The following is a 17,645-nucleotide window of genomic DNA, read 5'->3' on the forward strand; positions in this document are numbered from 1 at the left end:
GAATCAGTGGAACTGAACCAGAAATTGCAGTACTGTATGTCCTTTTCCCAGGTTGGGAATAATATGCCATTGGTTCTAATTGGAAATATCCTCCATAAAAATTATCCCCATCCCTATGAAATGATGTAGGTATTACGGGTTTTTTCTTAAATTTCCTAGAAATCACAATAGAGTGCTTTATTTATTTCTGGATTCACCACACACACACACCCTGCCTGCAAAGAGGGGCCCACGACAGAGAACATATTCATGTGTCTATATAGACAGAGAAGCTATAGATTTACAATGATGTTCATTTTATTAATGGTTTAATAGTCTGTTTGAAGGATCTATATATTTACAGATAAAATCTTGCTGAGTACCAACGTGGGTGTAAAGGGCAATGATGTCATCAGCTCTTGACATGACTCTTTAATTTAATGTTAATGTTTCCTATCTTTAGTTTGTACTTATATTTTATATTTCTTATTACATGTTTGTGTTTTAGTCTTAGTGGGGAATCTATTTTAAGTGTCTAGCCCCCCCCCAAAAAAAATCCAAATAAAGCTACATTTTTGCTCACTTCGTGCTTCTGGTTTTGAAATATAAAATGTGTGACTTAAAAATTATGCACTATTTAGTAGCTATTTAGTAGCTATAGTAGTCACTACTATAGCTACTAAATAGTGCATAATTAATAACACTTTCATAATTGTTATCATCTCCTTTTCTGCTGGCTTTTTAGGTGCCTGAAACATGAACAGCTTTACAGAGAGAGAAATTGGGGGGGGGGGATCCAACCAAAGCTGTTTTGGTTTTTCTAAAAATCTCAGTTCCTACCTTGTCCTTTTCTCCTGTAATAAGGTTCTATTGATCAACAGACATAGAACAGAAGTGTGTAAATTTTTGTTCACACTGTGTACATTGTCCTTTGGTATTAAACGGATTAACCATTAGCTTCAAAACTTTATAATGATTCACTTTATGATTGCCAGGCAGACCAGAGAGAGCTTGGGGGAAAATATGACATACCATAAAACTGAATACCAAAAATAAAATCCCTGCCTCTATTATCTGATTGCCCAATATTTTATAAATTCCATGCAAAACAAGAAGCTGGCACAAAACCCTTTTTTTCCTCTCCATATAAACCTTGAACACCACATCCTTCAATGTGATGGCACATTTTTATTCTACTTCTCCTCCAAGGAGCATATAAGTAGTTTTTTCTCAATATACAGTATTTAATTCTTATACCAAACCAGTGAGGTAAGTTACACGGAAACTCATACAGTAAAACAGAAAAGAGTCACATCCAGATCCATGCAATAAAAGCTCCATATTCTTCCCATTCTAAGTCTGCAGTTCACACATTCTTCATTTTTAATTCTGTTCTTAACAAATAAAAAAACACAGTTTACATCCTCCTGCACTGACCCCCTTCCCATGTATACACAGAGCTTGCAAAAGCTATTTCCTGGGTCCACCATTCCCAGATTCCCCATGCCAACATGGCCACTGGGGGAAGCTGGGAGGTATAGTCAAAAAGCAACTGTTCTGAGGATTTCTCACAAAGGCGCTCTTAAAGCTGGCTAATTGCTCTGCTCAGTACCTAAACCGATGGCCACATCTGTAGACCAATCCCAAGGACGACCTCCCCATGACACCACCGAGGTTGGCCGATGGGCCAATCCCAAAGCCATGCAAAAAATAAGTAAAAAGTGAGCCCCCCCCCCCAAGAACGAAGATTTCCCCTACATCAGCGACACAGATACGGACATAATGGCCCAACCGGGAGGGGGGGGAGTGGTGTTGAACGGTGGCCTCTCTTTCGACAGCACTCCTAAATGCTTCTCTAGCAAACAGCTGGAGCAGCTCATTGTTTGGCTGGACGCAGAGCACGGTTTGTTATCTGAACAGCCAAAGGGGTCAAGCGACGGCACCTTGTGTCCAGCTACTCTTTTCTTAGCAAGCACAACAGACCACAAACTCTTCCCAATCCATACGATGGTAAACCATTTAGCGGCCTTCGGCTGCCCTCCCTCTTCTCTTCACCAGCCAAATGCTCTGACTTGCCCAGAATTTCGAGGTACTCTAGAAAACTGCCTTTGGAAAATGTTCTTCCCAGCTTCCACCTGCACTGAAACCCACACTCTATTTCAAGACAAGAGCATCTTTCGCAGGCAGGACTGTATCCCAGCTCATCCTGTCCGGTTTCATCCATGTGCCTGCGGGCCTGGTTGCAATTCTCTTTCTTTCACTTTCTAAAGTGAACGCTACCCTCCCTTTTGAAGAGAGCGCGTTCGAGAGACGGTGATCCTGTCTGACCAGCCTTCTCAGGAAAAAAGGGTTGCATTCAGACACATATTTTCTCCTCCTTCCTTTCTTCCATCTTCATCATCCTCTGTGCCTTCCACCTCTGCCTGTATTTCTTATTTCTCCTCTTATTTAGCGAAATTAGGGCATCTCTTCTACTGCTGTCCCTCTCTGTCCCCTTTCTCTCCCTTTCTCTAATTTTACCCATCACCGTTCTCCTTTTCTTGCCCTTTCCCCCTTCTCATATTCTATATCCTATCTCTCCTCCAACACCAGAACACAATCCCTGTTTCACCAGAAGCATTCTGCCATTAGAGAAGTCTAATTAATCTATAACAGGTTGTTTGGCATCTGCATCAACAACGCTCCTCGCATTTCCTAGAAAAGGATAGGACAAGATTTAAACTAAGGGGGCTAAGTCTCCTCCACCACCTAGAATCAGATTTGCGAATAGATTTTAAAGGCAGAATGGCATCACCTATAATGCAACCACAGAGAATGAAGATATGCTGGAGAGCCAGGCTGGCTTCTGGGATTTGTAAACCGCCTTTTCAAATTCAGAAAAAGGAATGATTAAAACAGACCGTTGGTCCAATTAGCTCAGGACAGTCGGTTTTGAACAGCAATAACTCTTCTGGGCGTCTACCTAGTTGGGACCCACATCGCTTTTGTTCTGAGGCTTACAAACACAACCAACGGTTTGACTACAGCAGAAGACAGAGCAACAGCTCTCTGTTTTTTTTTTTTAATGCTGCAACTCAAGAGTAAGCACCCAAAATGCTGGCCCGCAGGGAAGGGGGAAATCGGCGGCTGGTTCCGGAACAGTTGAAAATAGAAAATGCCCTAATAAAGCCAAGATATTATGGTGGTGGTAGTGGGGAGCGCCAAGAAACCAAGGATGGGACTTCCATGTTTGGGGAGATGTCTTTCCAGAGGGGGAGATGAACACTGCTGGTGCACCTCCTGGAAGCAGCTGAGTTGGTGACAGGCGAATGGACTGAAGCGATCTCCGGCCTGATTCCACCAAACAGTTTTAAGGTTGCTTGTGATTATGTACACATACGGCATGCACTCGCCCACCTGTCTCCAGCCCATACCTTTCCCCTCTGGTGAATTCCAGCCTCATTCTACAAACCATGAGGGTCAGAAGCTTGACAAGTGCTGGCCGGCCACCAACCCCAATCTTCTTCAAAGGGTATTACGATGCCCACCTTAGGCTTTTTCTTTTATTTTTCTTGCTACGTTGAGGCCGGGGAATTTGACCTCACCACCCCGAGGGCCTGGCTGCTTTCGTAACCAAATGAGTCAAGGCATTGCTGGCTTTCAGAGGAAGCCAGCCCAGGGGGGGGGGTGTTCCCTCCTAAAATGGACTCCCAGAAGATCCATGAAACAGGTTGCCTCCAAGGAAGGAAGGGGCAGACAAGGGAATGCTAAGGATCTTATGCAAAGTGTGCCATCAAGGCTTCCAAACAGGCGTGTTATTTTGGTGGATGATTTCAGACTGACTCAGTCCTTCTGAATATGTGCTTTTAATCACATATCCTTACCAAAGAAATGGGAAGGAAGGCTGCATAAACGAGGGGGGGGGGGTTTAGAACAGGTCACAGAAAAGTTGCAGCCATCACCCTTGTGTGTTTTTTTTTGGGGGGGGGGGTTTGAGAGAGCAAGAGCCTTGTGGCAGGAACAGCACAAAGCTCTGGGTTAAAATGGCAAGCCCAGCTTTCAATGCAAAACACGCCTGGTCCAATTCCCAGCCTCTCCTGCTAAAGAAATTTGTTTGTTTCCTTTGCTCCCATCTTTGAAATTCGGTCAACTCAGGAAGTGAGACAGAGATGAAAGCCTCTCCCATCCCTAATAGCTGATACTATGGGGACGTGGTGGCGCTGCGGATTACACCACAGAAGCCTCTGTGCTGCAGGGTCAGAAGACCAAGATTGAATCCACGCGACGGAGGGAGCTCCCGTCGTTTCTCCCAGCTCCTGCCAACCTAGCAGTTCGAAAGCACGTAAAAAATGTGAGGAGATAAATAGGTACCACCTCGGTGGGAAGGTCACAGCGTTCCGTGTCTAGTCGCGCTGGCCATGTGACCACAGAAACTGTCTTCGGACAAACGCCGGCTCTACGGCTTGGAAACGGGGATGAGCTGACGGCGAAATGGTGGTTGTCTTTGTTGTTGCTGTTTGGGACTGAAAGTTAGGACCGGGCGAGGTTGATGGCATGAGAAATGGAGGGTCAGAGGATTGTGATCTGTAAGGTTTGTATTATGGCTAGAATGGCTAGTGTACAAAGGGCTGCGTCCTCCATTGAGGGCGCTGATATCTGAACGTTTGCTGAGTTGAGTAAGATTTCGCTGTTTTGCGAATCTTACGTAACTTGTCCATAACTTCATTGCTCTTATCATTAAATCGACCAGCTTCATTGAAGGGTTTTTGTGTCATCAGAGACTCCAGAGGATCTGAGCCATGCACGGTGGTGTAGGGCAACGGAAGTAGCCATTGCTTTCGACGCTGCATCTGCTGTGTGTCTGGAAGCTATGCGCTGTTGTTTAGCTCGGTTTGAAGCTATTATAACATCTGCTTCCAGCCTGTTCCATGGCTCACTTGCCTCACAGAAAACAGATCCTCATGTTAACATTCTACCTGAATTTTCCAGGGCCTCTCTCTCTCTCTCTCTCTTTCGGGAGAGCCCAAGATATTCTAAAAAGGCTGTTTTAATTGCTCCACACTGGATTCTGTTAAAAAAGAAAAACCTGCCCAGAATGAAAGCAGACATCTAGAGCAGCAAATTTTGTCTTCCAGTTTTCAAAATTAAGCTGCCAGGTGGATGTTGAATTGGGGTGTGTGTGTGTTTTTAATTCTGACCCTATGAGAGCTCTGAATCTCAAGGCTTGATAGAACCACCAGTTTATGACTGCTGTTGTGCAGAAAATGGCAAATATAGAGACAAACCTGTTGTTCTTCCACACATCACCATCACAAGGTAGATCAAGAAGAGAACCGGTGACCTCCTCTAAAACCACACTGCAAACATTAGAGACGGTGAATGATCCCACTTCTGGCCTCCCCAGTCAACTATTTTACCCTGTTGTATCACAAATAAACAATCTCTTTGCCACGGGTAACTCCTTCTTCGACTCCACACAGCTCCTCAAAACCCCTTTCTCTCTCGGTTTCATCCAAACCTTATGAAGTCTCCAGCTTGGTGGAGCAAGAGGTAGGGAGTGTGTAGCTGTTTGTTAAGAGTCTCCAGAATTCATCTTAAGACACTTCCTACAAAAGCAAGGAAACCTCTGAAGCCTCAGTAAAAACAGTGTCTCGGTTGGGAAGCAAACGAATCGGGACGTTTAAAGCTTAGAGTGAATGCATTTCCCTCGATAACTCAAAAACCTGTTAGTCACCGACGCCCACATCTCTCTCAAAACTTTTATTTTTCCACCTCGGTTATCATGAACCATGAAACTGTCCCGTCCCACACACCCCAGTCACACACCTCCAGTTTTAACGGACCTTTTTTTTTTAAAAAATGAGCTGTCATTTCCTGTAGTGATAAAAGATTCTTGTAGCATTTAAACTCTCTCTCTCTCTCTCTCTCGCTTCTGCAACATTCAACCTATACTAAAGAAAGATGTAAAGCATGCAAGGTTCATTCAGAGTGAACTCTCTGCACCTCCAGGAGCTGGAATCCGTCAGAATGGCTCAGACTGCCATAGAAATCCTGGACTTAAAACACTAACCCCATGCCATTCTTGAAATTGGCTCTTGTTTTCCATTTTTTTGTATTTTCCAGCACATGGAGGCTATTGTTTCCCATTTGCTGCTTGAACTAGATGTAGCAGACACAACTATATATTTGCTCTCTCTCTCTCTCTCTCTCTCTCTCTCTCTCTCTGTGTGTGTGTTTGTGTGTGTATATTTAAGGCTATAATCCTATGCTCATTTACAGAAGAGTAATCCCACCGGACACAGCCGAACAGGTATGAACAAGACAAGTCTCAGCTAAAGTTTCTTTCCTAAAAGAAAAAAAATCAACTCTTCCCCAGGGTCATTTTCTAGACCCTGACTGGGGATGGTGGGGATTGAACCTGCGATGGAAAGGATTTGCTCTATCCGTTGAGCAACAGATTCTGCGGTTCCTTACCCTACAAAAACCTGCCTACTGTCTCTATTACACTATCATAATTCTTCCAGAGTTCAAAGACTAAATCCACACAACCAAACACCTCTCACGTCCTGGTGAAAGTTGGGGTTAAATGCCATGGATCTTGCCGGCTTCCTCAACCTATTACCTGCGGTGATCCATTTAAAAGGGATTAAAGCCCTACATGTCTAGAATTTCCTTGACATCTGTGCCTCGTTTCTACCTACCCACACACCCCTTTAAAAAAAACACTACTCAACTCCTTTTGTCAGAGCCCACCTGGCTGTACATAGATAGGATAGTTCTAGGAGCCTATAATTTTACTGGTCCCAGATATAATGGGCTTTAATGTGTTTTTTTTTTAAGGCAGAGTTTAGCTAGAAACAGGGTTTATTGTATTTGACTGTATCTTTGTATTATTTATTTATTTATTTATTTGATTTCTATCCCGCCTATCTAATCAATTAAGATTACTCTAGGCAGCTATATTCACTATATAATGCTTTAGTGTATGATTTTATTCTATAGTGTGAACCGCCCAGACTAATGAATGGATGGATGGATGGACGGACAGATCTCCCAACTTCAGTGTGGTCTAACCCAGCACTGCAACTAATATATTTAATAGCACTCTGATCCCTTTTAAAATGTTTGTATGAATTTCCTTGAAAGACCTTCAAATCTTCGCTGCCTTGATCATCACCCTCTCTGGCTACCCTACTTTTGCCTGGTAGGGAGCCTTTGGTCTGTCCGATGTTTAGACTTCAGTTCCCAGAAGGTGAAGCCCTGCTTGGCCAACGGGTAAAGGACTGTAGGAGATTTGTTCTTTCAAAGGTTTATTCTTTCAAGAATTGTTGTCTGAATGAACCTTATAAATGAATGGACCTTATGAATGAGTGAGCTCCAAAATACTCTGTCTCCAACTACCCTCTTCAGCTCTTGTCAACTCAACCTTGTGGCTTCCTTGAGGGAGTCGCTCCACCTCGTGTTGGGTCTTCCTCTTTTCCTCATGCCTTCCACCTTTCCCAGAGTTATTGTCTTTTCTAGAGATCCTGCCTCATATTTGCTCCCAAAGAAGCCTCCTTGCTCCAGTTCATTCAAAATGCATCCTGGAGTATTTTATACAGTTGTTTTAAAATCCATCCACATGTAAGAGCTATGCTATTGCAGCGCCACTGACTCCTCACCCTAACGTCACATAATACTGTACTTTGTGAAAGTATTGCACAGTGGAAAATGAAATACTTAGTATTCCACTGAAATTGGGCAGTGGAAAATGAAAAAGCTTGCAAAAAAGAAGGTTCAGTTTCTCTGTCTTGAATGCTAAACATCAGAAATCTATTTGAAATCAATGGGAAGAGGCAGCGGGGAGAGAAGAGGGGACTTGAACTGGGCCCAGACTCCGTCAACCAAATTTTTAACCTTTAAGAAGGATTGCTGAGAGTCCCTTAAAACAACCTTGGGAAAATGTGCCTTCCAAACCAAAACATTGGCTTTAGAATTTAAAGGCAACTTTTTTAAAGCAAGCGCTGCTTGTCATTTCCTACATCGTCGTATGGTTGGGCTGTGAAAACAAAGGATTTTTTAAAAAAATACCAACACTTAAAAATAAATAAATTTAATCTGCTTAGATTTAAAAAAAAAGAAGCAACAGCAAACCACAAATGAACAAAAAAAAGTATCCCATTCATCATAATCTTGCGAAAGGATTCCCCCGTTTGAGGTTTTGGGTACGCCATGGAAGAAAAGCCGTGAATAACAGAGGCGCGGAGACTTAATTCTGAACGGCCACAAACAAACGCATTTAATTTTAGAAGAAAATACATGGTACCAAAGCGATGTGGGGGGAAAAAAATTCTGTTTTGTTGCAAAGGAAAAACAAAAACGGTGTTTGTGTGTTTTACATTTTATATTCCAAATAAATACATGTCGTCACAATCACAGCAGCTGGGAATTTACAGGGGAAAAAGTGCAACATAAGGGCAGAATTTTTGGGACAGCAAAATGAAAATGCCTCTGAGAAAGCACTTCAATATAAATAGAAACCAGGATGCAGGATTGGCTGGACCACTAGTTTCCATGACTGTCTTTTTTCTCCCCATCAGGGATGGCCTCACTTACATGACAAACACACCTACGTGAGAGCGAATTTTACTTAAAACTTTAAGAACGAGGGTCTGGACTTGCATTTAACCCCCCCTTCCTTTCCTATTCTTTTTGGGTCCTGCCTCTTCTCTACCAGTTTGCCAGGACTTTTTTTTTAATGTGCATTTTGCGATGAAGAGGAGGGCAAAATATTTCCATTAAAATAAATAATCTGAGACTGGGAAAGTGTTATCCGGTTTCTTACATTCAGCTTACGTTTTGGTTTTAGACTCCAAAGCAGAAAGGCCACACAATTTCAAGACTTTAAATATGGCACAAGGCAGTCGGAATTAAGCACACAGACTTAACCATCTGACCAAATTCTAACAGTGCTTAAATCCAGGAGTGGGGGAGTGAAATAACATCGGGCCTGTCAAGATGAATCAACTGAAATAAACCCTGACAACTTGGTGGTGTTTGCTAAGTGTGCCGTGAAAAAAACAAAAGACAAGTTATTGCATTTGATTACATCTGATAATGACTCAGATATTCTGATTCCAGTAGTGGTCTTGCATGTTTTTATACACTAAGCTAGAGAGAAAATTGATGAGGTAATGTCAAAAAGATGGTACTTGAAGAGAGGCGGAGAAAGAAAGAAAGAAATAATAACCGTCGAACAATATCAGGACATTCCAAAAATCTTCCCATCTCTCGAGAACATTTTTAAAGGCTGACATCAACTGTTTAAGAAAGTCCTAAATCCAGCAGAGGTTTTTTTTTTCCTTTTTGTTCGAAGACAGTACATGAGATAAGTTTGGGGGAAGCTCTGAGTAATGATGAGTGAAAATCCTACTAACTTTGGCCCAAAAGTCTGGCATGTTTGAAATCTGTACTTCCTCAGCAGAACGCTAATTCTGTTTGCAGATTGTCAAGAATAGCCTTTAGTAAGTGTGTGTGCACTGACCAACCTCTTTTTATTTTTGTAAGTGGGAGGGGGTTTTGCGACAACAAACATTCATTTTGAAACTCTGGAAGTTTAAAAAAAATTTAAAAAAATTGTTCCAGTACTGAAGTATTTAAGGAAGTTACTTCGAATGCTTACAGATTCTTTTGTATAGTGCTATCCACGTCTCGTTTACATTCATCCAAGCAATTATTATTTCCAGACATTCCGATTCTCTGGTATTCCCCTCGGAGAATACCAGAAATATAAATCATGGCTATTAAGCCAATCTAATTATATATTGAGCACAAAAAGAAGCCACCGTCCGTTTTCTGATTTGCAGATCGTGCCCCCGAAAGCAGTGAAGTGAAGCACGCCCACCTAGGTCAAGAGGCATATGGTCTCCGTTTTGTGACAAACTAACGGTCGCTATTTTGCGAACAAGATGGACAGTAGAAGTAAGGTGATGATGGGGTTCTTAAGATGCTGTTGGACGGCTACGTCGCTAGACTTGGCACATCTTCCCCATCTTTAGTGATGCTGATGATGATGGTGGCGGCGGAGGAAACGCTACCTGCCAAGCTAACCCAGCACTGACAATATTACCGGAGGCAAACATGGTCAGACTGGAATCGGAATCGCCGAACCACTGAAATTCGGACAAGTTCCAGGGTTCTTATAGAGAACTGTGAAGAACTACATCCTTCTTCCTCTAGTCAATTTCAGGGGATGCCTCCTGAAACCTTCTGGACCTAGTTCCCAATTCAGAGGTTGCTCCCATCTTCCCACAAAGAGGGACCGGGTTCACAGCAGCCATGGCGCAATAGCCAGGCACAATACATTCAGAGGGAAACTTATTTCCCGAAAATAAGCGGAGATATCAAATGGCATTTTTGATTGCTTTCTAAAACATCAGGCAACATTCTATAACTGTTGTGAAGAAGGGGGGGGGAACCTAAAATATTTGAGGGTTTAATGGAAGGTCACACACCCTGCTCGGCACTTTTACAGTGGACATTCCACTGCCCCACCAAAAGAAAAATAATAATAGTTTATATGTATGGTATGCTATTGTCTTTCTCAGCACAGTGACAGTACAGACAGAACTCCAGCACAAATATATTTTAAAAGAACAGCAATTCAGTGTTTGTTATCTACAGCCTTGCTCTATTTCCTGCCCGTAAGAGTCAATACATTCTTAGTTTTAAAACAAGTCTGAATCACTTCCTATCAGAGATAGACACTCATTGTTTGTGTGTGCATTTTCAAAGAGCATGAAAACATGGTGTGTGTGTGTGTGTGTGTGTGTGTGTGTGTTTTGGACCACAAGTCCCAGAATCCTCCAGCCAAGGGGGGACCTGTAGTCTAAAAACCGAGCTTTCATAAACTCTGGTATACTGGTTAAAATAACAACAGTTCAATGTTTTTTTTAAAAAAAACGAGAAATGCATTCCCACCCCACTGATAGTAATTTGACATTTTCTAACATCTTCCAAATTCGAGGTCCGAAAGGCATCTGAATAGGAGTTTAGAGTTCACCTAGTTCTGCACGTTGCATCAATAAACATCTACCTCTTAATTTGTTTTCCTGATTTATCCAATCAAGCAGGCAACGGAAGGTTTGGCTAGCAGTTTCTAGAACCCCAGCGGCATATTTCTTTCTGAACGGGATGACAAGACTCCAAGCAAAAGCTGCAATCTTTACTCAGAAGCAAATCCTGCTGAAACAAATGGCACTGTCCCTAACACAAGAGGTGCTGCTCAGCTCACTGGGTGTCCCTCACTTCCTGCATCATCATGATCATCATCATCATCTTAGAACTGCATGCGGGAAGGGACCCTATGGATAATGGAGTCCAGACTCTGTCAGAGACACAAGTGGGGGATCGAACTCCCAACCTCTGGCTCGGCAGCCAAGAGACCTAAACCACCTTTTTACTGCACTTCTGTTTACTTAGACAGTTGTATTTGATGGACCGCAAACCCCACCGTACGCAGATCAGGCAGAACTGATCCCAGCTAGCGCTTCATACGACAACTGCAAAAGTTACGTTTTTTTCAAGGCTTCGGCCCGCCAGCCTGAAACACGGGTTTAAGAACAAGGCTTCTCCGCCACTTGAGGCATTAAGGGAAGCTATAAAGTTACTCACCCAATTAACGACACCATCTGCTCCACGATGTGTTTGCTGAACGTAATAATCACAAAAAGTTTCTGTAAGAACAAAGGAGGATTAGTCAACCAAGGGGGGGGGGAAACCAAAACAATACAGGGTTACCGCATGTGATCCGGCACGATTAATCACCCCTGCCCGTTCAATCCATTTGCTTTTATATTTTGCCCGGTGTGTGTGTGTGGATCAGTCAAGTCATTTTGTGAACCTTGAAACTACTGCTGGAAAAGCAGCCAGCTGCATACTCTGGCTGATCCCTCAAACTCCATTTTCGTGGCCTCTTTATCTACATCCTGACGTTACACAGTCTGTTCCATCAGGCTGGGACAGAGGAAGAGGGAGGAAGCCTGGGCTTTTCCGTGGCTCCGCTGGACCACCAGCTGTCTTCAGCTCTTCCACCGACCAACATGGAGTATAGCCACTGTTTCCAGCAGGCGACCCTTTTATGTTGCATCTTTTTAGACTATAAACATCAACGTCTTGGTTACCATCAAACTGGATTGGGACCTCAGTGCAGGGCAGGAGGTCTACTGCTACCAGCGAAAGCCCCCACCCTAGCAATATGTCCCAGGCTGGACCAGTGAAGGTGCTGATCCAGAAGAAGAACTGGGTCTCCTCTGTGGTCACAGTCCACCTTTGGAACGAATCACAACCCAAAATTTGCCTAGCCCCCTCCCTAATGTCACCTAAGAAGCATCTAAAAACATATTTATTCCATCAGGCTTTTTTAAAAATCTGTCAACCTCAGACCCCTAAGAGCATCTGTTTTTTAGCCAATTGTCGCCTGATTTTAATTCTCTTTCAAATGTTGGATTTTATTCAGTTGAATTTGTTAATTCTATTTACTGTGTGCCTGATTAGGTCACGTTCATTTTTGTTATTGTTACTTTCTGTGGACCACCCAGAATGACCATTGTCCAGAGGGGAGGCATAAAAATAAAATAAATAATAGCCAATTTCTAGAAAAGAATAATTTCACAGCTTTTTTTTTGTATGGAGGGGTGGAGGAAAGGTAGGTACGTGAACCCGCTAGAAGTGGGAATGTCTGATGTGGCTTTCCAGGTTATCTGGTGTTATTTTTAAGGCAGTCCTTCTTTCTGGTTGTAAGCGCTTTGTTCAAAGAATTAGAGAAAAACAAGTTTTGTTTTTAAATGGGAAAATGTTTTAGAGACAGGAAGAATCACCTTGGGATCAGACCCCATAAATCAAGGGTAAGCAATGCAATTCCATGGTTTGGACTTGTTTTTTTTTGGGGGGGAGGGGGCAATTAGAAAAATCTACTACTCATGGGAAGGCAGGGCTAGAAAGCAAAATTCAAATTACACTGAGTTTGAACATTTTTTAAAACTGCAAAACATGAATTAAAGAGCTGCCTATCCCCATACAAATGTATTTTTCTAGTTCATTGAGTGCCCCTGAGTTTATAGAGGCTACCGTATTTCTCGCACCATAAGACGCACTTTCCCCCCACAAAACAGGGGGGTGGAAAGTCTGTGCATCTTATGGAGCGAAGAAAACAGATTATATTTTCCTGTTTTCTTCTCCTAAAAAATTGGTGTGTCTTATGGAGCAAAAAATACGGTAATTTGTGCAGGCCCTACCATTAGGTATAGAAAGTTGATTTCAGATGTTGAGAAAAGGCAGTCAATTGTTCCTCTGTTCATTTCAGTTCTTGCTGTTGTTTTACAGATCAGGTCAGTTTCCACTGTGCTATTCTTACATCTACATGGCTTGATTCCCTACCTTGGGTAACCCAGATGTTATTAGACCAAAACTACCAGATCTCGCCATCACTAGAGGTGCTGGCCGGGGTTTCTGGGAGTTGTAGTCACAAAACATCTGGGGACCCAAGGTTGGGAACTGCTGCTCTACACCATAGGTAGGATTAGACAAATATATTTTTTTCCTGCCTGACACGGAGTAGTAAACCTTGGGGAAGAGCACCTCATTTCGTTGCACCCACTTGTGAGTGCAATGACAAATAAATTTCTTATGTCTTAGGTCTTCTGTCTTAAATAGGACTTTTATAAAGTCATGATGAACTATAGCCAAAAGCCAACCAAACTGTTTTCACATCTGAGGAAGAATATTTTTAAAAAGCACCTTTTCTCCCTGCTGAACAGCAAAAACATTCAGGTAATATGCTGCCTTTTCTGGCCACACTAAATCAACTGCCTCACTGCCTAATGGCAGGGCCAGTGGTGTTATTAACCCTTTGAGTTTTTGTTTTTATTTTTTTTTTGTATCTGTGCAAACCTTGCCTTTCCTCTGAGATTCCCTCTTTTGGATGTTACCCCCCCCCCCCCGGCTATGTAAGGATTCACGCTTTGAATGGGGTCCCATTCAAGCTCAAAGAGTCTGCCATTAGTCCAGATGACTTAATTTTGTGGTGCAGATTAAAAGAGCAATGAAATGCAACAGTAAAACTGACTACTGGGACAGGCTCACAGGCTTCCTGTTTGGCATGAAAGATCAGAGATTGCACCATAAATCTTCTACGACAGTGATATTGCCTAAAAGTCTCAGCTGCATGATGAAAAACAAGCATACATGTGCTTATTCCAGCTTGTATGTTGCATCCAAAATGCCTGCATTTTTTTCTTTTAAGAAAGCAGAAGTTTCTAATTAGCTGGGGAGGGGGGGAAGGACACAGAAATGCATTCTCTTTTTCAGAATTCACCCAAATTGAATAATCTGGGCAGTTCAAGCCCACTTCAACAGAGCAAAACCAAACCTAAAATAGAACAACACATGTGGACATAAATCATCAGAAAGAGCATTTATAAAAGTAAACAAACAATTTATAGAACAGCACATCCTCCAAAGTCTGATGTCCAGAACAGTGTTGGCTAAAGGAGAGGGCAGAAATTTGCCGGACCGCTCACCTCTTGGCGGGGTCAAGAAAACCCCAAGATTCACAGAACGATTCTGTAGGATGGGGAGTTAAAAGGGATCCTTCTTTCCACCTCCAAAAAAAAAAAAAAGTATAACGATCCCTTTAAAATCTCTGAAGCTCTTCCCACACATTTATCTCAATGACTCTTACAAGGGCACCACTGGAAGCAAGATTATTGACTTCCATTTTGCAGGAGGAGGGCGACCATTGAACCATTTAACAGATTTCAGGGCAGGGTCAATATTTAAACCAGAAATTTCCTGGTTCAAACATTTGGGGCTTTTTAGCCATGATATACTACCCTCCAGGGGGCAAGGGCAGGAGTGAATGTAGAGCCCGACAGTGACGTCACAGACACATTCCAATCGGTGCCCAACATTAACCCAGCAAGGTGTTTCTGTACCAGGTACATGCCTTCAAAACAAGAAAGGCTGGTCCTCCCCCGCCAAACCAGTAGAGATTATGCCAGGAAACGGTGATTAATGGCGAGTCAGAATACTGGATGGGGCCATATCAAATCTATCATGGAGAAGGAAACGTGTGTTGAAAGATGACCAAGGCATTTTCATAAGAGAGGTGACTCTCATTTACCTGGATGTGCATCTTGATTATTGCTTTTCCGATCAGGGTGGCGCCAAAAAAAGTCCAAAACGGGACTAGGAAATGTCCACATGTTATTCCTGCCAGGTCGAAGAGCGGGTTTGGAATCTGGAAAGTTCGGGAAAAAAAGGAAAACAAAGTAAGAAGGAGGATGTGATTCAGAATTCTTTAATAATGAGCAACCTCTAAGGTCTGAACAAAAAATTCACAGAGGAGGCTGAGACCATCAGCTAGGAGGTGGTTCTGTCCATGGAACCTCCCCGTCCAGTAGCAGTATATCTCCATTAAGGAGGAAACAGTGCTGGGGGGATACTGCTTTCCTCTCGTGATTGCGGGCGACTGAAACACGTGGCTGGCCACCTGTGGGAAGGACGATTTAGAGGAGAAGTCTTATTTTCTCAATTATTTGTAGAAGGGGGGGCAATTCTTATAATTTTTAAGTCATGTGCCCAGGAATGGGGATATCAAAGCACCACCAAAGTTTTTTTTTGAAAAGAAAAAAAGACATCAGCTAAACAATGTCGCAGATGAACAAGAGACTCTGCCCAGTTCATTCTACTCATGTCCAGATTAGAAATGGCTAACAGACGTCTTCCATAAGAAATGCATAAGAAAAAAAACAAAACCACAGCCAGCCATTTTAAAGCAATATATCAAATAGTTTCCCCCAATGAATGCTCTGTCCCAAAATACAAAGCAGGGGTGTGTGTGCCACAGGATCATAAACTTGATCTTTATTGCTCTGTGTGTGTGTGTGTGTGTAAGAGAGATAGAGATGGCTACAGAGAGAGAAAAGGGTGTTGATTAATTTTCTTTATTGTGAGCTAGCCCTCTTGGTGGGTTAATCATAAACAAGGTATCAAGATCCGTTATCTCTACAAAAGCCCGGCTCCCAGTGGAAATTAAAACCGCTAGATCTATTTTGTGGATCACAATGGTTTGCCAGTTTTGGAACGTTCATCAGGAGTTGCCGTCCCGAGCTACCTGTAAACCAGAATTTTGGAAAAATCCCAGTGTAACTGTCAAGGGTTAACAATAATGTACCCTTAATGCAATATACAGTCTCATCTTCTATTTTTGTACACCTGCATTTTAGGCGATTCTTACTTTTCCAAGTTTCTAGACCTCAGTGTTTTAGAAAGAGATTGGCCTTCCTTTCCCATGCTCTTCCGTATCTGAAACTGTTTTGTTTTATTGGCCTGATATATTGGGAGAGAAATATTGGAAGAGAAACGAGACTCGAAAGGTGCCCTTGGACACAAAAAGCCAGCCACGCAATGGGAGGGGATGATGGCAATTGTAGTCCATCTATAGAGTGCCTGATTCTGAAAAGATGATAACAGCTCTTGCAGCATCTCGGAAGGGAGGGGGAAAATTCTCTCAGTATGGAAAGAAAAACGACAGCCACCCTTAACCTCTGAGAAAATGCCTGTTACAATTTTTGTACCTTCCAAAATGTTACACAAACTCTTAAGCATTGTTTGCAAGGCAGATGAGTTATCAGCCTCTGCTAAGAGGCTGTAAATAAAATATTACCTGCATGTGCATTATATAGCATATTTGAAATGCATATTTTTATCCCTCGTCTAGACAAGGTACGTAAGAGGAACATAGCAGTCCGGCTTGGGTCCAAATCCATCTACATCTCTGTGCAGCAGATAAATCCATCCAGACTTACACTGGTGCCCACCCCAGCTAAAGAATGCCGTTATATATTCATTTTTTAAAAAAGAGTATTGTTGAGATCTCCTTTCTTAATATGTCCCCTTTCTGCAATTAGCAAAATGCAGCACAGGAGGGCAACAGATTTATAAATCCAACGATGTACCCTTTCTTTAAAAAGTAATAAAAATTAAAAATGAAAGCCAACACACCGATTTGGATAATCAATGCAATATGATTCCCAACACACTGGTTTTACTGGAACACCGGTGTAAACCCCTGCTGGGGTTTGGATGGGCTGACCGTATAAATCGGTTAACAAATCCCGAGTCGCTAAGCCGGCAAGATAGTATTACAAAGTAAACCCATTAAAACCTTCCAGAAACCCTTCTACATGGAGTAGAAGCCCCTCTCTCTCCCGAAGCTGTCAAATACACTACAGGATCTTTTTAAAGAGTCAAATGCCCCGTATATATTTGCACGACTAAGAGGGCTGCTGATTCCTGCCTACGGGGAACAAAAACCCAGGGAAAAAGACATGTTTACACTCATGTCGGGCAGAAGGAGCACAAAATGTTCCCAAGATTAAGCGTCGGCTGTCGTAATTTCCAAGGGGAGGAAGTGAGCATTCGGGGGCCATGTCTGAAACCCAAACCACTATTTCAAGTGGAAACGCACACAGCCGGCACCGTGCCAGCGTTGCACAACCTCAGAAAGCGGGCTGGTTGTGAGGGGAATAGACGACGGGCAATCAATGGCTTGGCGGATCCAGATCGCCCAGAGCGACCTCTCTCTGTCTAGTCCCACGTGCCCACAAATCCCATCTGCCCTGCTCAGCTGGGGATTGTGGGAGTCG

At 42.8% G+C, this 17,645-nt stretch overlaps 1 protein-coding gene across 3 annotated transcripts in view; it reads right to left on the bottom strand.

Moving 5' to 3' along the window:
• The window catches only part of VMP1 (vacuole membrane protein 1), an 81,831-nt gene that overhangs the window by 14,969 nt on the left and 49,217 nt on the right, over nt 1-17,645 (bottom strand). For all 3 annotated transcript variants that reach the window (XM_072978564.2, XM_072978561.2, XM_072978562.2), the window contains exons 9-10: nt 15,119-15,235; nt 11,611-11,672 (exon numbers count right to left, since the gene is read on the bottom strand). In XM_072978564.2, the coding sequence (XP_072834665.1) occupies nt 11,611-11,672; nt 15,119-15,235 (179 nt within the window). The remainder of the gene's footprint in view (nt 1-11,610; nt 11,673-15,118; nt 15,236-17,645) is intronic.

This window comes from Pogona vitticeps, chromosome 7 (assembly GCF_051106095.1).
Source record: "Pogona vitticeps strain Pit_001003342236 chromosome 7, PviZW2.1, whole genome shotgun sequence".
Lineage (NCBI taxonomy): Eukaryota > Metazoa > Chordata > Lepidosauria > Squamata > Agamidae > Pogona > Pogona vitticeps.